Source organism: Ctenopharyngodon idella, chromosome 6 (genome assembly GCF_019924925.1).
Source record: "Ctenopharyngodon idella isolate HZGC_01 chromosome 6, HZGC01, whole genome shotgun sequence".
Lineage (NCBI taxonomy): Eukaryota > Metazoa > Chordata > Actinopteri > Cypriniformes > Xenocyprididae > Ctenopharyngodon > Ctenopharyngodon idella.
In genome coordinates, this window is record NC_067225.1 from 6,620,003 (window position 1) to 6,644,762 (window position 24,760).

Below are 24,760 nucleotides of genomic sequence, written 5' to 3' on the forward strand. Positions count from 1 at the left end.
GGTTCTTTGTGGAACCAAAAATGAATACAAGATCATAAAACTGCATGCATAATTATAAAAGAATGACCAAAAAGCTGTTTAGAATGGAGCAACTCTGCAGGACATGGCAAGTTGTCAAAAAAGTATGTTCTATATAGTATTAATGGGTTTAGTATGAATATAATCTGGATGTACTTACTATATTCGCCATGTTGTCATTATCATGTGACCTACCAGCATCAGTTGTGTCTTCAACTTCATTCATAAATCCTCTCCCGTGACCTCATGGGATAGTAAAGTGTCCATCATTTCACTTCAGAATCTTTCCAGAAGTAGAGGTCATCTGTATACATTTTACCTACTCTTTTATGAGTAGCCTATACTGTGAATTCAGAAAATATATTTATTTTGTCACATACTGTTTTCGCCTACTATATAGGGAAGTATCCGATTTCGGACACAGCCTGAGGTTTATACTAGAGATGCACCAATGTATCGGCTAACAATCGGTATCGGCCGATAAAAGCTATTATTATCACTATCGGCCATCGGCCGATTGTTTAAAAACTGCCGATGGTCAGGGCCGATTATATCCTGTCAATCAAAAGGATGCTGTTCAGACTGCAACTCATACATACTGTGTGTGAAGAAAATCACTCGTGTTGAATTTTAACGCATTAACAGTTTAAAAATAGTGACGTTAAAGCAGGCTCTTTTTGACCCTATGAATCACCCGTAGTTCAAGCCAGGGTTGCCAGGTCTGCGTTTTTTTTTTCCTACATCAATTATTATTTGTAGCGCCTCCCATCCAATAATCGCAAAAAGATTTGTGATTCTGATAAGAATTAGAGTTTCGGTTTTCAAATTCTGTCCATTTTATCATGAAATTCAAACAATAAATGGCGTTTTGGCGCTCTTAAATTTGACGTGTCAGATCGCTGTAACGCCTCAGTTCAGGCGGCAGCTTTCTTCCTCTTCAGTAAGTTATATCGCGAAAAACATGAATGAACATCAAAGGTATGTTGAAATATATTGTACAACTTACCAGAATGTCTCATGTAGTCACTTTATTTGTGTTTCAACCGCGAAAAGACGTCAATAAAACACCTTGTGAACAATATGTCACATCATGTCACTTTTACCTCAGTAATGTTTTCCAGTGTTCACAGTTCCTTAGCTATCTACATAAAAAAAAAAAAAAAAAAACACTAGAGAGGAGCTCATTTACTGTTAATTATATGTTTGTGCAAATTTGCCATGAAGACAAATGCCTATGAAAACTACCTTTTGTGATACTAAGTTTTATACATTTCAATTTTTATCTCAAAATAAACAGCAGCTGAATATAATACCTCTGCTGTTAATTGTAACCTCTAATATTGTAGTGTACCAAATGAGAGTGTTCCCTGTATAGTTTGCAACATTATTTGGGAGAGATTTTTTTCCCTTAAGAAAAACCAAACTATCGGTATCGGTCGATATCATTCTGAATAATCGGCTATCGGTATCGGCAGAGAAATTTAGTATCGGTGCATCTCTAGTTTATACACATAGGGTAACAGACTAACAAGACACACCTGGACACAATCAGGGAACAAATAATCAAGAAAACTACAAAGGACTACAAAATTTGGCACAGGAAACAGGAAAGCAAATAAAGCAGAATGCAACCTAAAAGTCTAAATAACAAAAACACAAGGTACACAAAACTGGGAATTCGTAACAATATCAATTTTCTTATAAACCATTATACATTTAAACTGTATGGAAAAGAGCTGCTTTGACATTGTGATTTAAAAAAAACATGTTTGGAGCAAAATGAATAGATGCTAATTATTTTCAGATATATAATACTTCTTTATTTGACTCAATAAGTACACTTGTAAAACAAATCAATTTAGTTGTGACCATGCAAACATTCTCATTCTATTCATTTCATTTGTAATATCTCACAATCTCACACTCTTTACAAACTGAGAAAAACAGGCAAACACAAAAAGATTCAAGTAGACAAACTGGTCTAGTCAGACCTTTTGGAGATGTGTCCACTGTATGTATACATGTCCCTTATTTTAACATCTTCCAAAAGAGAAAAACAAACAGAGTTACTGTTTGGTATTGCAAAATGCTTTTCAGTCAAACAACATTCAGTTGTTGCGCTTCTTAGATCACTTCAGTGGCTATTATAGTCATATTTATTCTAATCAGTAATCATAAGTCCGCCATGTTGTGATGTGATGAAACAAGTTTCCAATTTCATCAGAATGGATTAAAATATTACAATTGCTGGTACAGTTCTTTATGATGGTCTTAAATGGGCCTGGATTCACTGACCATCAAACACAAGAGGAGGAGTAGGAGACCTGCTAGAGAGGATGAAGATGAATGGAAACAAACAGAGGTAATGTTCAGAATAGAATACTAGCTTACTACTTATTGAATACTGCACAATATACAGTATGCCGTATTCTATAAACAGTAAGTAAAGTTCACAAACATTTGTATTCTTTGTGAGTGAATGCAAAGTTTTCGTTTACTTTCATACAATATACAATTTTGGTGCTGTGTTGAGCTGTCACTTTATGTCCGGATTTGTTTCATGAACAACATCTATTTTGAATGCACATTTTGAGAAATATAGTAGTAAGCATACTATATACTGCAGAGATCATAAGAGTAGTATGCTAGTATGTTATTCCGCACATAACCAGAGAGCAAGGCATCACCACCTCACCACCTGACTGCTGTAGTCCTCCGTCACCCCAGTTAACTCCATTTCCTCCTCTGCATCTTTTCGCTCGTCATCCTCCTCTTGTTGAATCTGTGATGCTTTCTGTTGCTTCGTTCTCCTGCGTTGCTCTCGCTTCCTCTTCCTCTCCTCCTGTCGCTCCTGATGGTGGCAGTACTGCACACGCCGTGAGAAAAGCTCAGTTGCATACTCGTACAGCTGCACGTCTAGTGCGTTCAGCTCCTCTATGCGCCTCCGGGTGGACGTCCCCACCGTGACCCCGGCCGCCCGGGTACCGTTAATCTGAGTGAAGGCGGCCATGAAGTGCAAGCCGAACGTCCTCTCAAAAAGGAACTGTGTTTTGCGTTGGAACTCAGTTAGGCCGAAAAAGGCCATGCGCCGCAGGTTGCGCTTGGCGCTGCTGAGGAGCAGTTCGGCGCGCCGTTCTTCGCTCATGGAGGACAGGTTGTAGCAGCCCACCAGGCTGAGATCGGCCAGCATGCGAGTCTGCCGGTTGTTGGCCAGGTTTGAGGGGCAGGCCATGAACTCCTCGAGAGACACGCCGGTCCAGTCCTCACTGCTGTAGCAGGCCGGCAGCTCGTCTGGAGTGGGCGGACGCCCGTCGCACATGTGCAGCGCCGTCTTCCATGTGGCACCGCGCTGCACATGCTTCCACTCGCTCAGGTAGCGCGACACAGGGTCCCGCAACAGCGTGATGTAGTAGAAGTTCCTGGGAAGAGAACACAGAGGATGAGGCATCTTGAATACAAAAAAGTCTGTTTTTGCCTGAGTAAATGATAACAGAACTGTAACTTTAAGGTGAACTACTCCTCTAGGCATAGACCTCAATAAATTTTACTGCAAGTCAGGGGTTTTCAAACCTTTTGATGCCACAGATCCCCAAATATAATGATCCACTTTGAGGGACCCTCTTCCTAAAACTGTTTTTATATTATCGTTCAAAAGATTGGGGTCAAGATTTTTCTGTTTTGAAATAAAGAAAGAAATTAATACTTCTATTTAACGAGGATGCAGTAAACTGATCAAATGAAGACATTTATAATGTTACAAAAGATTTTGGTAACACTTAAGGTTCATTTGTTAACATTAGTTAATGTAATAACATGAACTAACCATGAGCAATACATTTGTTACAGTATTTATTAATCTTTGTTAGCGTTAGTTAATAAAAATACAGCAGTTCATTGTTTGTTCATGTTAGTTCACAGTGCATTAACTTATATTAACAAATATAACTCATGATTTTAATAATGTTGTTTAATAACGTTGAAATTAACATTAACAAAGATTAATAAATGCTGTAGAAGTGCAGTTCATTATTAGTTCATGTTAACTAATGTAGTTAACTAATGTTAAATAATGAAAATTCAGCTTTACCATCACAGGAATAAATTACATTTTAAAATATATTCAAACAGAAAGCTGTTCTTTTAAATTGTGATAATATTTCACAATATTACTGTGTTTTTGATCAAATAACGTGAGCATAAGTGACTTCTTTCAAAAACATTAAAATATTTTACCAACTTTTGGGGGAAAAAATCAAAATTGTACTCCAAACCTTTAATAGTAAGGTAGTGGTAGTGTAAATAAAGACCCATTTATACAGTGAGAAATAAAAAATTTAATTATAAAATACATATATAAAGTATAATAATTATAAATGTGTGTAAAATATTATCTGTAAAATATTTGCTTGACAGTGTACCTGTTTATTTTTCTACCCACTATTACAGTACAGTGCCTGAAGAGAAATAAAAAAATTATGAATATAAATAATAAAATTAAATTATAAACTTATTTGTAATACATCTCATGACAGAGCAAATGATGGGTCTTATTTTAACGATCTAAGTACATGGTGTAAAGTGCATGATGCAAGTGGACTTAGGGCATGTCCAAATCCACTTTTGCTAGTTTAAAGAAGGAAAAAATGGTTGGCGCGCCCGGTGCATGGTCTAAAAGGGTTGTCCCTATTCTCTTAATGAGTCATGGGTGTGTTTTGGGCGTAACGTGGACTTTTTCTATGTACACAAAAGGCCTATTTCTCTCAAATATTGTTCACAAATCTGTCTAAATCTGTGTTAGTGAGCACTTCTCCTTTGCTGAGATAATCCACCCACCTCACAGGTGTGGCATATCAAGATGCTGATTAGACAGCATGATTATTGCACAGGTGTGCCTTAGGCTCGCCACAATAAAAGGCCACTCTAAAATGTGCAGTTTTATCACACAGCACAATGCCACAGAAGTTGCAAATTTGGGGTCTCGACCTGACTGCAGTTCATCGTCGTAACCGGCTTGAGTGGGCAAATGCTCACATTCGATGGTGTCTGGCACTTTGGAGAGGTGTTCTCTTCATGGATGAATCCCAGGTTTCACTGTACAGGGCAGATAGCAGACAGCGTGTATGGCGTCGTGTGGGTGAGCGGTTTGCTGATGTCAACATTGTGGATCGAGTGGCCCATGGTGGCGGTGGGGTTTATGGTATGGGCAGGCGTATGTTATTCATCCACGACCATCACCTCATGTTGCAGCATGATAATGCACGGCCCCATGTTGCAAGGATCTGTACACAATTCCTGGAAGCTGAAAACATCCCAGTTCTTGCATGGCCAGCATACTCACCGGACATGTCACCCATTGAGCATGTTTGGGATGCTCTGGATCGGCATATACGACAGCGTGTTCCTGTTCCTGCCATTATCCAGCAACTTCGCACAGCCATTGAAGAGGAGTGGACCAACATTCCACAGGCCACAATCAACAACCTGATCAACTCTATGCTAAGGAGATGTGTTGCACTGCGTGAGGCAAATGGTGTTCATACCAGATACGGACTGGTTTTCAGACCCCCCTGGACCCCCCAATACAGTAAAACTGCACATTTTAGAGTGGCCTTTTATTGCGACCAGCCTAAGGCACTCCTGTGCAATAATCATGCTGTCTAATCAGCATCTTGATATGCCACACCTGTGAGGTGGATGGATTATCTCGGCAAAGGAGAAGTGCTCACTAACACAGATTTAGACAGATTTGTGAACAATATTTGAGAGAAATAGGCCTTTTGTGTACATAGAAAAAGTCTTAGATCTTTGAGTTCAGCTCATGAAAAATGTTGGCAAAAACAAAAGAGTTGCGTTTATAATTTTGTTCAGTGTAGTTATGTATATTATATTGCATTTCTGTCAATAGATTCTCCTAAATATTACACACTGGACCTTTAACAATATTTTTTGCTGAAACTTTCCGCAGACCCCCTATAGCACCCCAGTTTAAAACACTTATTTTGTTTTAGGATGTTTACACATTTTTTATACATTCTCTAATGGCCTTTTTGAGTGGAAAAACAAGCGTCAGAGCGCCGACAATGTTAGGCATTTTTACTGAAAAACAAGACAAAGATGCTGATTATAAATAGTATTTTTGGCTGAGTTCCTCATTAAAATTACCATGCAGGATTTCCTAAGCATTTCTGGTTAATTATATCAGTGTAATTTAATGGTAGACAACAGCTAATCATTCAGACAGAGACAGAGGAAACTTCTCCCATACTTCATTACAATAGCCTCACATTATATTCTCTGAATGTAGAAGAGAAATGATACAGGTGATAGCAAAGAAACTTCCTTTAATATTTTACCATCTCAAAGAGAAAACAAGTTTACAAGTGATATTTATCAGAAAATGAGAAAAACAACCCCGATAAAACATCCAATTTTCTCGCTCGGCAATGAAATCGTTCTGCACTCAGAATAGCGCGCTCATGCTGGAGCGAACGCGTGGAGAGACGTGGTCTGCTCATTGTCACCGAGTTCCTCATCATTTGTCTCATTTCCTCTTGCGGGGATTGTTACCTCCTGCGTGAGGAGCACATTATTTCCAATCAGCTCAATAAGAGGAGCGCCACTGAGCGTATCTCCACTGACACATGGACACAAGTCATCCAGAAAAACAACATTAATTTACATCCTATTTGAGCAAATATTTTCTTATGTGGCAAGAGACTCAACATGCAGAAAAACAAATGTTGGAAATGCAGCGGTCTTGGGTATGAATTTCACATTTTAGTTTGCAAGGAGCTGTTAAAATTTCTGGGTTAAGGGATACTTTGGGATGTGATGTCATGCCTGGAAACTCGTCTAAGATCTATCGAGTGATCTGCCACATCACGGTCAAATTACGGGCCAGAATGTCATACTGGCTATGGCATTATAATGCAGTGAAATCAATAACGCTTCACTACAGTAATCCATCTGCTCTTCAGCACTGACCTATTGGAGAAGCACTGTCAAATGCTAACCCGCTCAATATAGTCAAGCTGAGCAGGATATGATATGATAATGAAGGTCAGATCGCTGATCACAGGCTGCACAGAGGTCAGTCTGTTACTGCATAAAACATCCATGAAGCATTCAAAAACTACTCAAAAAAGAATTTAAAGGGACAGTTCACTCGAAAATGAGAATTCTCTATTTTTTACTCCTCCTAATGCCATCCTGATGCAACTTTCTTTCTTTAGATAAACACAAACAAAGATTTTTTAGGAAAATAATCTTCACCACGCACTTATGTTTATGTCAAGCTGAACTTGTGAACGCACCTAGGACAACTGGCTGGAAACGATGGTTTATAGTTAAATGAGTTTAAAATATTAGTATTTTTCTTACACACTCCTATTGTTTAGCTTCAGAAGACACTGATTCATCAGTGTCTATTACTTATTTGTATGATTTTTTTTTTTTTTTTGTCTTGTACAGATTTGTGGACCCCAGGAAGGTTAGCAACTACTTTGTGGAAGCAAATGGGGACCCAAATAAACAATAAACTGATTCATCCACTGGGGTGGTATGGATTACCGTCAACGTCGCTGTTTGTGGTTTTTCAAATGTGTCAAATGAGCGACACCCATTCAGTGGATTATATGGACTCAATCTTCATTTGTGTTTATCTGAAGAAAGAGAGTTGTATGCATCAGGGATAGCATGAGTATGGAGCCCCGCACATAACATGCAAGAAAAAAAAGTAAATCGTGTGCACGATTTAGCCTAATATTTTTTTCCTGGGGCTCCGTACATGAGGGTGAGTAAATGATGAGAGAATTTTCATTTTTTGGGTGCACTATCCTTTAATTAAACTAGGTTTTCCTTGCAATTAAGCCTTCAACAAAAATAACCTTTTTAAATGGATTTTGGGCTAGTCTTTTTGAAGCTTGAATTCTTTAGTTATGCCTTCTAGATGCAATTGAAATTCGAAGGACTGAATGGGATTCAAACTCAGGTCAATGGCACTTATGCACCATATACTGTATCAGAACACATTTTAACTCTGTATTAATTATAATAATATAATATTAAATGATATTAAACATTAAATGGCATGGGCAGATTATGTTAGATTTTAAATAAAACACTTTTTTTTTAAAGTAAACACACACACACGTATACAGGGTACTGATGCTAGATGTCACATGTTTATCTCTGAATATTTCTCAGGGTAGCTTTTTTGAATTTTTAAAATTCCAAATATTTGTTTGGAAAGCAAAATTCACAAAAATATTATAATTCAAGATAAATGTGAACTATAAAAAAGTAAAAAAAAAAAAAAAAAAACAGGAAAAACAGAAAAATAAAAATAAAATTTTATTTGCACAAAATTAAATTGCATGGGCAGATTATATTAGATTTCATGATTATGATCTATACATCATCATCATCATCACAATCAGTTTTTTCCATTTAATGACTGACAGCTCTCCTGTCCCCATGCTGAGAAAAATGAAAAATCAGGAGTGCAGAGGCGTTGTGTGCCGCAATGTAAACATGATGCTTATTCTAGACTAGCTCTTGACTAAGGCTGCGTTCCACTCCAGTTTTAGACACACACTCACGAACTTCCCTAAGCACTTCCCCTCGGGGGAATCCCTGCTGCCATTTTGAAGTGAGTTCCACTTTGTGAAGTGGACGAGGGAAGTTTATATGGACAGACCCTCGCTCCCTCAGTCAAAATCGACTACTTCATATGTACACTTCAGGCAGCTCCATAACCCACAATGCAACATGATTATGATGTCACCGCATATCGCGTTTAATTTACCCCACCACAAACAACTCTATGTTATATTAATTATTTTTTTCAATATTTAAAACACACATATATACATTAGTGCTGTCAACGTTAACACGTTAACGCATGCGATTAATTTTTTTCCAGTTTAACCCATTAAAAATATTAACGCAATTAATGCAGCATCCATTTTTTTCAATAAAAAAGCATTACAATATATGATCACGCTCTTATTCATGCAAATGCTTTTAAACCATTTAAACGCGCCAACAGAGAAGAAGAGAATGCGCTGTCTGAGAATGTCGTGTCACACACACACACACAACGCACAGAAAGATGCGCACTATCGTGCGCATGGACGGCGCGCCAGAATCGAGTTCTCTGTCACGCTTGAACAATAACACGCACAATAATGCCAAAAATATCCGTTTTGTCGAGTATCCTCATAAGAGCAGCCTTGATTGTGTTAAATAAAGTCTTAAAACGAAAGCAAAGAGTTGTGAGAAAGTGGGACGTGTGTGAGATCCGCGTCTTGTGCAGCAGCGGCAGCTCTTAAAGTGACAGCAACCAATAATGCCGTCTGTCATTGAAGTTGTTGACTAAGTTGTTGACTGTTGACTAAAGAACTTTTGTAGCTTTAATAATGATTATCTATATATAATTTAGGCTATAAATCATGCAGTGCAGACTGTTTGGTAACTTTATTCAATTTCTGTATTTTTCCTATCTGTTAAACAGGTAGGAAAGGCACAGGTAAATATGACATTTATTATAGGTTTATGTGAGGACTGTTCAAAGTTCACCTCAATTAAAAGTTGTTATATTTTTGAATTCTAATAAATGTAAAAAATGATAGCTTTCAATTACACTGTATTGTTGAATGGCTATAATTCATGTTTAAAATTGGGGAATAAATCAATTTAATTGAGACATCAGTAGAAGTATTAGTATCAGTGATACTGGCCTTCATTCATAAAAATATGCCATTAAGCAAGTATTTAAAGTATACTGTCTTTATGTTGTTGCTTTATGTTGTTTTAATTTGGAGATTAACTGTGAAATGATTACATTATAAAATATATTAAAAACTTAAGTGTTTTTAATTGCGATTAATCGTGATTAATCACAGAAAAAATTTGTGATTAATCGAATTAATTTTTTAAATCAATTGACAGCACTAATATACATATAGAATGCTGCATTAAACAATTTCGTAAGGGGGAAAAATTAATAATAAATCAACTCCATAGTGGACTGCAAGTGATCAAGGGCTTAGGACGTTCTAATTTCAGCCCATTGCAAAGGTTCCGCCAGTAGTGGGCACTCATGCAACATAAGCAATGACTCACATCCGCGTCAACGAGACTGAGTGAAGTTAGCGAGGGAAGGTCATAAAAAAACGAACTGGAACGCAGCCTAAATGTGAGCTTACATTTACTCATTTACTTCTTCTCCTGCGTCCTATTTCTTCTGTATTCCAGAATGGCAGCACAGCTGAAAGGCTTGTTTGTTTGAGCTGCGCCCTCTAATGTACAGGTGTGAATTTGCATTTCCTTCAGCCTGAGGCTTATTCATTTCACTTTTGGTGTGAAAGGGCCTTTACATTTGCCAAAAATATAACTTTTTTGTTGTTATAAAAACAAACAGCCCAGCACAGATGAGAAATACAAACACAACGTAACAGTATGATAATCTCTCTCTCTTTTTTTTAGTTATGAGAAAGAACCATAATCATCTGCACAGTCACACAGAGCTAAAACAACGTTCTTCCGCATGCAGTTTTGTTTTTTTAACTGCTAGAGAGCTAAAAGTTACATAGTTTACCTTTAAATAAAACGACATAAATATCCAACATGTGTTGGTTTGGGTTTGTATCTGGATTTCTGTAACATTTACCACACAATGATTCACAAAGACAGTTACCCTCACTGCAAGAGCTAATGAACTGGTTTATGAGCATGTTTTACTCTACACACTACACAAGCAGTAACAAAGAGCATCTGAGCTAATGAAAGTTTTTTTTTTATTATTGTTTTTCACTTCAGATAAGAGAGAGAGGTAATGGACTCAAACCTGGCATCCCATGAGCAGCTGAATAAAGTAAATGCATAAGGGGCAGCCTTAGACTGAGTAAGGCAGTTTATCTCGCTTATAGAGGACATGATCAACCTTGATTAGAAAGGTGGTGAAAGATGAAGTAAGCAGAGCAACTGAAGAATCTTTACTGGATTGTGTAGTGAGCTCATTTCATGTATTATGCATGTTGTTCAAATATGTTGTCTGGATTGTTAGTATACCCTAGTTTGGTTGGCCATGTGACTCTTTATATTAAAGGGTTAGTTCACCCAAAAATGAAATTTCTGGTACTCACCCTCATGTCGTCCCAAACCCATAAGACCTTCATTTATCTTCGGAGCACAAATTAAGATAATTTTGATGAAATCCTGAGGGTGTCTGAACCACACATAGGCAGCACCTTTGAAGGCCCAGAAAGGTATTAAAGAAATTGTTAAAATAGTCCATGTGACTACAGTGGTTCAACCAGGAGCCGGCCAATAACGAGTCGGCGTTCGGACATAAACAAGGAAGTCTGCACTGCATTCACTACATCAACTGCGTATGAAAACAGTTCAAATTGTTGAATAAAGTCAATATTTTTGTTTTTGCGCAAAAAGTATTCTCGTCGCTTCATAACATTAAGGTTGAACCATTGTAGTCACGTTGACTATTTTAACGGTGTCTTTCCTTTCTGGACCTCAAAAGGTGCACTGACGTTGATGCCTATGTGTGGTTCAGATACCCTCGGATTTCATCAAACATATCTTAATTTGTGTTCCGAAGATGAACGAAGGTCTTACGGGTGTGGAACGACATGAGGGTGAGTACTTAATGACAGAAATTTCATTTTTGGGTAAACTAACCCTTTAAGGTGGCTCCTGCACTGAGGCATTAGGTGTGTTGGACTTGAAGCAGCGCTGCGCAGACCAATCGGTGTATGACATCAAAGTACAGTGAAAGCTATTAGAGAGAAGTGCCGCTTCAAGTCGAACACACCTACTGAGAAAGGTCACATGTGACCGAAACTTTTGCCACTTTTTCATTAAAGCAGTGGTTTTATCTTGCAATTGGTGGCTCCCCTTCATTGTTAGAGTGTGCGGGGTTTTTTGAAGTGTGTCCCATGAGCAGAACAGCACAACCCACTGTGCCACAGCTCAAAACCTGAAAGAGTTTAAAGCAGAGCACATCTAGAAGTGTATATATATTTAAAACTGAAATTTCCATCCATGACTTCTAAGCTAAATTTCCATTTATTTTTCCAGCCCTTGAAGTTTTCTGTGACTGTGGGAGTCCTGTAAAAGCATGACAGAGCGGGAGAAAGACAGATTTCTAATCTATTAAAACAGTAAAAGCTTCCTCACTGATTCCACGGAGGTGTGCTGATTAATCTCGTGAAATTGTTTTTTAAGCACACCATTTAATTACTCAGCTCAAAGTCTATTAGTGTTGCTCAGAGGAAGGCAGTCTCTTCTCATTACTGATATACAATCAATGACAGTAATACTTTCTATCCGGCTGGCAGACTAGCAGATTACAGGAATGCATCACTATAATGAACTTCATCAATTCACTGAACATCCACTGATAAACTTTTAAAAGTAAACACACACATATATAGGGAACTTGTGCTAATTGTCACACGTTTAGCTGTGAATATTTCTCAGGGTGGCTTTATTTTTTTGAATTTCTGTATATACAAATTCATTGAACACACAATGACCGCATGGGGCATGTTGTCACACTATATAGTTAGTGTGTAGTTTGCCACAATGGAAACCGTCCATAAAAATTAAGAATTCATTCTCTCGTTTTAGTAAATCATGGCCACAAATTAAGAATTTGTTCCCATGATTTATTAATTTGTTCCCTCGTTTTGATTTAACTAAAACAAGGGAATGATATATGATTTGTAATGCTCCCCTCATAGCATAACAAATCATATATAATCCAAATACTGTATATATTCAAAGTTCCATAAATATGGAGTGATCCCGAGGTTGGGATTAATTGACACTGCATAATTCAGAGAGATTTCAAAATTGACAGGCAGAGAAAATTTCAGAAGTCCATTAGTTTGTGCAGGCATAAGTGAGAGGTCTAGCGCAGATGCTAATTTGGTTAGCGAGAAAAAAAGGTCTGTATGTGTGTGGTGGCTGAGAGAGCGGCTAGCACATTAGGACCACTTACTTAAATGACCAGCGGAGTGAGGGATAATGTGTTCTCTGCCTCCTGTACAGCTGGAACGCCGACTAATATCAAATGAATTGAATTACTGAGGAAGCAGAGTGTTAGATGCCAGCTACGTTTTTATGCTAACGTTAACTGAAACATCAAATTAGTATCCGCAAGCTTTTGTGACTTCTAATAGACTTCTAATAGCAAGTAAACCATTGGATAAATTAAAGACAAGTAGGCATGGAAAGTTAAGGAAATTGATCATTTATATACCATTATAGTTTTTATTACTATTTTAAATCAGCTGTTATTTTTATATTTTAAATTTTAGTTTGAGTTTTAATTATTTTTATTAGTTTTTTTTTTTTTTTTTTAATATTCCTATTTAGTTTTAATTTATTTTTATTTCAGTTTTAGTAATTTTAGTAGGCTACTTCAATTTAAACTTTTAATTTCAGATAGTTGTCAAGACAACATTTCTAATTTTTTTTATAATCAAATATTCATATTTTATTTTATTTCAGCTTTATTCACACATAGGGTACATTGAAACCAATAACTTCTAAGTTCAGCTAATGTTTTTGTTTTTTGTTTTTTTTTTTAAGTTGGAATGAAAGTTGTGATCATTTTTTCTTATGATGTATATTCGAATGAAATTCTCGAACACGTAAAAAAATGTAGGGCAGAACTTGATTTTGTCCATGGGGAAATGATTGGATGGTCGCTGTGGTTTGCTATTGGTCAATCTCATGTGATTGACAGGTTGCCCCGCCCTCACATCAGTAAATACGTCATGAGAGAAGAGATGATGCTGCAAGAGGGAAGGGAAGTTATTTTGATTTAAGATTATGAGGGCATGTGGATTTAAAAAAAAAAAATTATGTGCAGTAATAAACACTGCAATATTCCATGGAAACAACGCATGGAAACACTGTCCAAATATTTTACTGTAGCATTTTCCATATGCAGCATCAAAGAACTGTTAATGGAAACAAAGCTAGGTGGCATTTCTGTATGTAATTGTTCTGAATAAGGACTAGTTCTCAGTTCCAGATAGGCTACAGATATGCAAACTGAAACATAAATATATGTAAAACTTGAATACATTTTTTTATACTGTTCTACCCTCACCAGCCCCTGCTGATGTCTCGCACAGAGACAGCTGTTTATCACAAGATCACGGTTACCTAACGCAGAACACAAGATGTCATTGCTATCTCTGGCATTTGATAATATGTGATATCTGTGTGTCAGAATTATTAATAGGATAGATAATATATCAGAAGAACCACAGGCCATATGAATATTTCTGATGGGATATATTATAGCCTACAGGTCACAAAATGACATTTACAGTTCCTCTGTGTGGTTTATTGATCAAGAAATATACAATCCCACAGTCATTGCATATGTGTCCTGCTTGAACCACAACAGTAAGATGAGCCGAAAAGAGTTTGTATACATTTTGATTAAAGTCCACAGATCTTTTTTATTCTATTTTGAATTATATATCACGCTTGATAAGACCAAGACACGCATATTTGAATATTACACTGTAATTAGTACATTTTGCTTTCATGTCACCTTAAATCAGGGTTGTGCACCATTTTAAACTGAATTGAGAGTGACTTTTAAAGGAAAACGCCACTATTTTTGAAAATAGGCTCATTTTCCAACTCCCCTAGAGTTAAACAGTTGAGTTTTACTGTTTTCGAATCCATTCGGCCGATCTCCGGGTCTGGCGATCTGAATCTGATTAGACCGTTAGCATCTCACTCAAAAATGACCAAAGAGTTTCAATATTTTTCCTATTTAAAACCTGACTCTTCTGTAGTTACATCGTGTACTAAGACCGACGGAAAATGAAAAGTTGCGATTTTCTAGGCCGGAACTATACTCTCATTCCGGCGTAATAATCAAGGAACTTTGCTGCCGTACCATGGGTGCAGCAGGCGCAATGATATTACGGGAGTGTGCCTTGCAACCATGGAGACATTTGTGAGAGACGATTTAGAAGATATTCACTTTGGTGCAGATCCTGAACCGTATCTATTTGAACCGGAATACACTGAAGATGAGCTTTTTTCAGGCACTGCATAATATCATTGCGCCTGCTACACCCATAGATAGATAGATAGATAGATAGATAGATAGATTGATTGATTGATTGATAAAGGTGAAACTTCATTTCCCAGAATCCATTTCCCAGAATCAATACTTGTAATTTCAATTCCTGTTTGTGGTGACCAGTTCAATTCAAAATCCAATCTCATTAAGTAAAAGAGAGGCAATTTTATAAATTATGAATTTTTGTACAACCCTGCCATAAAAATAATTGCAAAAAAGTAGCAGTCTCAAAATCCAGCACAAGGATCTTGCAAGGCTGGTCCAAGAACAGCAATAACAAACCCAAGACAGCCATTTCCTGTTGAGGAACAATTTATCACAATTGGTCGCTTGACCCAATCAGCCTTTCACCTCAGTCAGACGCACACACCGGGTTTATCGATCAGGGTGAGTGTCGACTAAACCCGATGCTTTGTCTCCTTGCATCAGGAGCGGAGCACCACAGAAAATCGATAAGTGCCAAAACAATTTTATTTCATTACCATTAAGGCCACCGGCGTAATTAAAGAGCAGGTTCCATATGCTTACGTTAGCATACTTTCAACATGCCCTTCTAAAACAACGAGTATCCCTGAGAAAATCAGCCACCACGGTTCATTTAAGGATAGCTTTCAGAAGCAACATCTGCTTTGGTGCTTCGTGCTCCACTGGGTTAACATTAACTGATGATTTTAAAATCTTCTGTTTCACTAAGCAGGGTGTTTGCTTGAATGGAAAGCAGTTTCACAGCACATTTAAACTGCCCTGATGGTCCACTTTAGTGAAGGGTACTGCAAAAAGGACCTTAAAGGGATAGTTCATCCAAAAAAGAAATGACTGTCATTATTTATTCAAGTTGTTTTAACAATAATTGTGCCATTTTTTTATTTATTTATTTTTTTTAATTTTGTGTTGCCTGTTTAATTTTTCTGGATTCTGTGTTTTATGATTTACTACAAATGTATTATCAAAAGTGAATGCATAAAACTTTAACAATTTAATCCTTATAAAATGTAATCAAATGAAATTTAAACAGCTGCTTTAATTTTTGGCGAACAAAGTATAGTTTAAATTAAAATCTATACTAAATTGCGTGATATTCGCTACGACAGGCTCAGGAATAGTTCTGTCTGTGCCGTTTCCTGTATTTCCTCTACCGCAGCATATTCGGAAAGTGCACATTACTTTCAATAGCATTTTCACTTAAGAAAAGCAGATGGCAGATTTTGCAGTCATCAGGCATGCGGCAGCTCTAGTCATATCATCAATTGCAGAGGCTGTGGCAGGAACAGCTTGCCATTTCCATACAGACAGCAAAGCATGAACGCCTCACAGGCCGTTTCTGTCTCGATGTGCTGACTCATCGGCCGCTCGCCGCCGTTATCGCCACTGCTCCAGGCTCTTACATCAAATGAGACTGGGTGTAGATGAAGAAAATATATAAAAGGATAAAAATCAAAGCTATAGAGAACTTTTCAATCCCAGATTCACTTAACGTATAAAACGTTGAAAGTTTAATGACCTCTAGTGGTGATTATGCATTACAGCATTTTACCACTGGAGCAGATTAGTTTGAAGTACTATTATTTCTAACTGATGTTAATATACTACTTTATCACCATACTGTATGTTAGATATACATACATGAGTATTATTTGAGTATAAAAAATTAAAGACGGCAGGAGAGTCGGGCAAAGTTCAGCACTGAATTGGCTCCCTTTTTAATTCATGAGTTAACTGAAATTGGCCACATCCCACAGAATGTTGAATTGGAATTTCAGTTGGAATGACAAAAAGAACAATTTAAAAAAAAAAAAAAAAAAAAAAAAAAATATTCACACAGCAGCCAGAATTTAATTCAAAGGAATTAAAATATCTGCAGGTTAGCCATATTTCACTACATTTTAAAAATACAGAAGAATTAACATATGCATTAAAACTGATTTGTATGTAATTTTATTTTTGCCATCTAGCACCCCATATTTTATATTTTAAATATAACTTATATTATTTTCAGTGTTAGGGAAAGTTACTTTTAAAAGTAATGTGTTACAATATTGTGTTACTTCCTAAAAAGCTAATTGCATTACTTAGTTACTTTTTATGGAAAGTAATGCGGTGTTACTTTTGCGTTACTTTTTTTTTTTACCTGGGCTGGGCTTGCTTGTTTGTTTTTCAATAACAAAAGCAAACAAACAAAAAAAGTTATATTTTTGGCAAATGTAAAGGCCCTTTCACACCAAAAGTGAAATGAATAAGCCTCAGGCTTAAGGAAATTCAAAATTTACACCTGTACAGTAGAGGGCGCAGCTCAAACCTTTCAGCTGTACTGCCATTCTGGATTAAAGAAGAATAGGATGCAGGTGAAGAAAGTTCTAATGTCGAGTTCACATTGCACAATTTTCAAAGTCGCTTGTGATCCAAATTGTCCATGCGCTGATTTGCAGCAAAAAGGAGAAAAAAGAAAAAAAAATTATGGAGGAGGAAATCGTTGGGGAGATGCTTGCTGATATTCTGGTCTATAACTCCTCCACGAACTTCACGCTGCCCTGTATCTTGCTCTCTCTCATTGGCTGTAGGTCATCGCTGATCTCATTTTCAGTCAGTCAGAACACATTTTGCACAGCAGGACTTTTTGAATTGCAGACAGGTACAGATATTTAGCATGCCAAATATCTCACAATATCTGAAAGGTTCCTTGGGAAACCCGAAATGTTTCTTCTATGGCATCACTTCGAAACACCCTTTTTATGTATATATATATACATATACAGGTGCTGGTCATATAATTAGAATATCATCAAAAAGTTCATTTTTTTATTATAAATTATTTTTAAAAATGAAACTTTCATATATTCTAGATTCCCTACATGTAAAGTAAAACATTTCAAAAGTTTTTTTTTTAAATTTTGATGATTAGAGCGTACAGCTCATGAAAGTCCAAAATCCAGTATTTCAAAATATTAGAATATTTCCTAAGATCAATCAAAAAATGGATTTGCAAAACAGAAAAGTTAAAGTTCTTTAAAGTATGTTCTTTTGTGCACTCAATACTTGATCGGCAGGACATATTACAGCAAATGACTTGCTCCTAGCACAAATTACTGCATCAGTGAAGTGTGGCATGGAATTGATCAGCCTGTGGCACTGCTGAGGCACTATTGAGCCTTCAGATCATCTGTATATTGTTGGATCGACTGTTTCTCATCTTTCTCTTGAAAATATCCCATAGATTCAGGTCAGGCATATTGGCTGGCCAATAAAGCACAGTAATATCATGGTCAGCAAACCACTTGGAAGTGGTTTTTGCACTGTGGGCAGGTGCTAAAGTCCTGCTGGAAAAGGAAATCAGCATCTCCATAAAGCTTGTCAGCAGATGGAAGCATAAAGTGCTTCAAAATCTCCTGGAAGATGGCTGCATTGACTTTGCACTTGATAAAACACAATAGACCAACACCAGCAGACGTCACGGCCCCCCCAAATCATTATTGACTTCAGAAACTTCACACTAGACTTCAAGCAGCTTGGATTCTGTGCCTCTCCAGTCTTCCTTCAGACTCTGGGACCATGATTTCAACATGAAATGCAAAATTTACTTTTATCTGAAAAGAGGACTTTCGACCACTGTTCACTGTCCAGTTCTTTTTCTCCTTAGCCCAGGTAAGATGCTTCTGACGTTGTCTCTGGTTCAGAAGTGGCTTGGTAGTCCTTTTCCTGAAGATGTCTGAGTGTGGTGACTCTTGATGTGCTGACTCCGGCTTCATTCTACTCATTGTGAAGCTCTCCCAAGTGTTTGAATCGGCTTTACTTGACAGTATTGTCAAGCTTGCGGTCATCCCTGTTGCTTGTGCACCTTTGCCTACCCAATTTCTTCCTTCCAGTCAACTTTGCATTTAATATGCTTTGATATTTCACTCTGTAAACAGCCACCCCATTCAGTAATGACCTTCTGTGACTTACTCTCTTTGTGGAGGGTGTCAATGATTGTCTCCTGGACCATTGCCAAGTCAGCAGTCTTCCCCATTAGTGTGGTTTCAAAAAACAAAAGATACCCGGATTTTATACTGTAGGGATGGTCATTTAATGAAACTCAAATGTAAATATTCTAATATTTTGAGATACTGGATTTTGGACTTTCATTAGCTGTACGCTCTAATCAACAAATTTACAAAAAAAAACTTTTGAAATGTTTTACTTTACATGTAGGGAATCTAGAATATATGAAAGTTTCATTTTTTAAAATAATTTACAATAAAAAAATGAACTTTTTCACGATATTCTAATTATATGACCAGCACCTGTATATATGTGTGTGTGTGTGTGTGTGTGTAAAACATATATCAGTGGCATTATAAAAAACATTAATATCATCCAATGTTTCTAGTTTTGTATGATAACATGTTTATGGGCAATTCATACTAAAAAATGATTATTTTTTTTTATTTTTTTTTTAAATCACAAAAATCACAATTTATGAATTTCCTTGAATTAAAATCCTACTTTTAATTGCATTTTAATTTAATTTCAAATTAAAATTCTGCATACAATTTATTATCTCAATTCAATTCCAGGAAGGCATTTTCTGTACAGAATAGTGCACAACACTGCCAGCTAATAGAAGACCTCTTTCTGAAGTGATATCATGACAATTGTGTATGATATGTTTTACTATTTATTAGTACAAATCAATGTGTATCAAAGTGTATTCATCAAGCATCTCCTATATCATCACCCTGTTAATAATTGGTTCTTGCAGTTGCAATCTGCAGCATAATTTGACAAAGCCATTATATATCAAAAGATGCATTTTGATTTCCATTATGAAAACCCAACAAACCCAAGATCAGTTTCCACTACACAGCTAATCATTTTCCACAAAACTGCAAGGAGGACAAGATAGTGATTGTTAATTGCAGCATAGTAAATCAAACTTGATGGCAGTCTGTCACCTATTCATGAGCAAGAGTTGCTAAACAGCCAATTAGAGTCATGCTGACTTGATAGCAGAAAGCATTATAAACTTTATAGGAACACATTATACCATATCAATTTGCTGTATCCGATGTCAGTTCTAACATTTTCAGTTCTGAAATGAATATTCTGCCATTATTTACTCACCCTCATGTCATTCCAAATGCTTATGGTGCTTTGTGGAGCTTGACAGACATCACTAATAACAGTCAATGTAGGGAAAAGAGTTGGAAGAACATTTTTCCAAAATTCTTCTGTTAAAAATATCAGCATATTGGTTCATAAATATCTCTTTAAGTAAAGTTTATCTAACCTTTAGCAACTAACAGACCGGAATGTTCTTAACAAGCCACTCAGAACAAATTCTTTGTGTTTATTTCTAATAAATATTTAGCTTCCAATCATTATTTTGTTTAGGTTTCAGAGTACAATTTTTAAAGTACAAACAACAATTTTAGGATGATTAGACTAAAAGCTGCGGAAACTTGTTTCCACCATGGAATAAAAAAATAAAAAAGGTAATTGTGACTTTTTAACTCACAGTTCTGACTTTTTTTCCTCACAATTACAATTGAGATATAAACTTGCAATTGCGAGTTATAAAGTGAGAATTGCAAGGTATATACACTCAAAAAGTCAAAATTATTATTTTTTTTTATCTTGCAATTGTGAATTTTTCTCAGATTTGAGAGATAGAAACTCTCAAGATATAAAGTCACAATTACCTCACAACTAGTGAAATCCAGAGAGAGAAGTTAAACACACAGACACTATGGCAGCATAACAGCTCTGCCACTTTTTCTCTGACTTTCCTACTAGTTGCTTTTTTAGTAGCAGTTTAAAACTAATCTAAAAGAGGCCAAAAGTCAATAAAACTGCCAGGGATAAGGGCTAAAAAAAATTGAGCCAGTAGCCCCAACAACACAATGTAGGAAGGCAGAGGTACAGAAATCTTCTACCTCCGAGGCAACAACAGATTTGTAATTTGCTGCGAGATCACAGACACCACGGACTGCTTGGGGTAAATTCTTAGGAAACGGTGACATTTGAGTTCCCATTGCTGATATAATCAACAGTGTTTGACAGTTGACATTCAGTTTAGTGTGTAATGCAAAATAAATAATATAATAAAACATTTATTTTGTCATTTTATTATATTCTGATGAAAAACAAGCATCAAATTTGCATGTCCAATCATCACTTTTTACATTTTAAGGAGTTACACTACCATTCAAAATTTAGAGTCAGTAAGATTTAATACTTTTATTCAGCAAGGATGCATTAAATGAATTGGAAGTGACAGCTGTACTGTGTATATTCTGTCATGTTCTGTTTTGGTTTCTGTTTGCTCTGTTTCTGTTTGCCTGAGTTCTCTAGCTAGTTTCCCTGGTTGGTAATCAGTTCCCACACCTGTTCTGTTTACCCTAGATTATACTCCCCATGTATTTAAGCCTTGTGTTTCATTCTGTTCCTTTGTCCAGTATCGTCAGTATTAGCATGGCTGTGTATTCTCCTGCAATCTCCTGAGAATTTTCCTTATTTATTTTATTAAAGTTTTTTTTTGCTTTCTATCTTTCATCATCTGCTTCATTACAGCTGAACATAACAGATTTCAACTAAAAGCTCTTCTTTTGAACTTTCTATTCATCAAATAATCCTGAAAAAAATGCATGTTTCCACAAAATATTAAGCAGCACTGAACTGTTTTCAGCATTGATAATAATAAGAAAGGTTTCTTAAGCAGAAACTATACTTCGTTTTTTTACATGTATGTGCACAGTTGAACGCACAGTATACTTCACTTGACTCGTACGCGTACACAGGTGTTCAACGCATGCGCATTGCGACAAATTGCAATACCTCTATGAGTTACAACCCATATAAACATCTTTGTATTCTTTCATGCTTTCATGTTGTACAAATGAGGGTACTTTCTAACCTCTTCGCACAATCTCTTGTCTGTCTAGGCCTCCATTGTTGCTGTATTCAGGTCTGTTCTGTTTATGCAGTTTTTCTTCGACTACCTTGTGAATCGACGACCCCCAGGGCAGGGTTGCCAGGTTTTCACAACAAAACCCACCCTCGCGTTTTGGGGGGTAAAATACGCTTTTTGGCAGGGTTCCCCTGGTAAAATGCGCATTCCAAGGGCTAAATATCACATTATTTGGGGTCGCTTCAACCCTTGGACATGAAAAACAACCCGTGGCAACAGTGTTAAAGTAGCCCAATTCCGCGGGAAAACCGCAGACTTGGCAACACTGTCCCAGGGCATGATGCTGACCCTCGCGGTGCAACGTCTGTCAGAGGGCTTGAAGTCTGCCCAGATGAAAAATAGAAAACAGGAGGTGAGAAGAAAAACCCGAGGCAAATGAACTGGTAGTCCCACGAGTCTTTATAGATGGTTCGCACAATAAGCACACTCTTCACATACATGTAAAAGAGTGAGGATAAACAGGAAAAGAAAGCACTCCGATAAACGCTACGAATCAAAGTGGAAAAGTAACATTATTACACTGGAACATCATTGAGCAGTAGAGCAGTCATCTCTCTCAAACTCTGTGCGTGCACGCTCACATGAGAACAGCGTGCACACTACAACGTACGCCATAGAAGAAGTTATCTTAACCCTTTAAGACCTGAAGGCTTTTTTTTAGAGTTTTTTTTCTGAGTGACATACACAAAAGTAAAGACTCACAACTCCAAAACTTTAGCAAGGAGAGTCAAAAGGCAGGTATCATTTGATAGAACACTTTTTAAATTTTTAGAAAATATAAATTACATTACATTTGGACATTTTCATGCTGAGAAACCGCTGATAAAAGACAAAAAATATCTATAATTTTTTTTTTTTTTATAATTTTTCATTTTTTTTATTTGACATGGAATAACTCAGGAAGGCAATAAGATCTGAGAAAAATTCTTTTTTGGTGATGCTCTCCTATATGTGAGCTGCATCTGGTTCAAATTTTGTGGTGATAGCATGAAGTATAGTTGAATAAAGTGTTATTCATTTTTTAGCAGCCAGATGGCGCCCACGGGCGGTAAACTCCGGTTTAGAGGCACTTCTCAGCACTCCTTAGGAGTTTTTCAAAATGATTAGATGCATTAAAAAGCTGAGTTTATGAGCTTTAATATGATATCTATTTTGTGTTATTCCACATTGGAAAACGAACATGGATGGTTCAGGGAACATTGGATACACACTGCATTCCGGAAAGATGAGAGACATTTTTTAGCCAAGTATGTTACATCATTCCGTGAGTAATATCTTGTGATCAACGCAATATATTATGTTGATTTTGGGTTCATTATTCATGAGAATCTACTTTAAATAATGATGTGCCATTTTCTATGATCTGTGCATTTTTCATGAAGTTATGAGCACGAGAAATCTACATATTTGTTTTCAGTTAGCAGCTGTGCTGTTTTTGTTGTAAACGCATATTACTCAGACTCATTAGAGGGTGAAAACAACGCAACAGGAGCATGCGGCAGGCTTCATCTGAACGAGTAAAGTCTCTGGTTTTGTATGCAAAAATAATTTTTTGTGCTACCTGTATGGGTTCTCGAGCGCTCCATCCGGTCTTAAAGGGTTAAAGGCACATCAACATTAACGTCATAAACAGTATTCAACATAATTTAGGTGGCCGTTACAGTGTACGCGTAAAGAGTGAACTATACTTTGTCCTTTAAGCAGCAAATCAGCATATTAGAATGATTTCTGAAGGATCATGTGACACTGAAGACTGGAGTAATGATGCTGAAAATTCAGCTTTGCATCACAGGAATAAATTACATTTTACAATATATTCAAATAGAAAACAGTTATTTTAAATTGTAATAATATTTCACAATATTACTGTTTTTACTATATTTTTTTATCAAATAAATGCAGTCTTGGTGAGGATAAGAGACTTCTTTCAAAAACATTTTAAAAAATGTTAATGACCCCTCACCTTTTGAACGGTTGTGTATATAGAATAAAAAAAAATAATACATTTGGCTTATACTGAAATTAAAATATAATTAAATCTCATATATTTATGCAATGCAAATGATATTTTCTGAATGGACTGAAATTTATCTTGGTCTTTGTCCCTGCACTTTATGTCCTGTTATGCAGAGACACACATTTAAATAATACTAGTTCAATATTATTAGACATGTTTGCATTGATCCTCAATTCCATTTAAACCTGAAGCATTTTAATCATAACAGCACTGGCAAAAATGGGCATATCGTCCCTATTGTAGTGCTTCAATGTCTATGACGATTACAGCTCCAATACTTTGCGCCTGAAATTTCAACAGTATCCCTTCTAAATGGAAAATAAAACAATTTTCCAGAAATGTTCATGAGCAAATAGCACCATTTTCTTAGAATGACTCAATAACATTGTGATGTGGCGCGTTATCTTTCTTGTTTACGGAGCATCTGCATGCTTTATATATTTAGCTGCAGTTTTGTGATTTGCTGTTTGGCTGTTTGTGTTAACAAGCAACTATGTCTCATAAAGTGGCCTCTATTCATATGATACAAATGTGTTCGCCACAGATGCAGGTTAAAACAGAAAAGATTGCTGCCATTCCTCCTACTATATGTGTCAAACGCATTTTGATAATGAGCAGCTAATGAGGGAACATAAGAGACTGCAAA

General features: G+C 36.5%; 1 protein-coding gene across 3 annotated transcripts in view; it reads right to left on the reverse strand.

The window, feature by feature from the left end:
• Positions 1–1,805: 1,805 nt before the first annotated feature.
• Positions 1,806–24,760, reverse strand: part of hs6st3a (heparan sulfate 6-O-sulfotransferase 3a) — a 44,209-nt gene continuing 21,254 nt past the window's right edge. The window contains exons 2-3 of one of the 3 annotated variants that reach the window (XM_051897674.1): positions 2,714–3,437; positions 1,806–2,342 (exon numbers count right to left, since the gene is read on the reverse strand). In XM_051897674.1, coding sequence (XP_051753634.1) covers positions 2,316–2,342; positions 2,714–3,437 — 751 coding nt within the window. In that variant the 3' untranslated portion in view covers positions 1,806–2,315. Of the gene's footprint in view, positions 2,346–2,708; positions 3,438–24,760 lie in introns of all 3 variants that reach the window. The other 2 variants (XM_051897673.1, XM_051897672.1) reach the window with 2 other exon arrangements.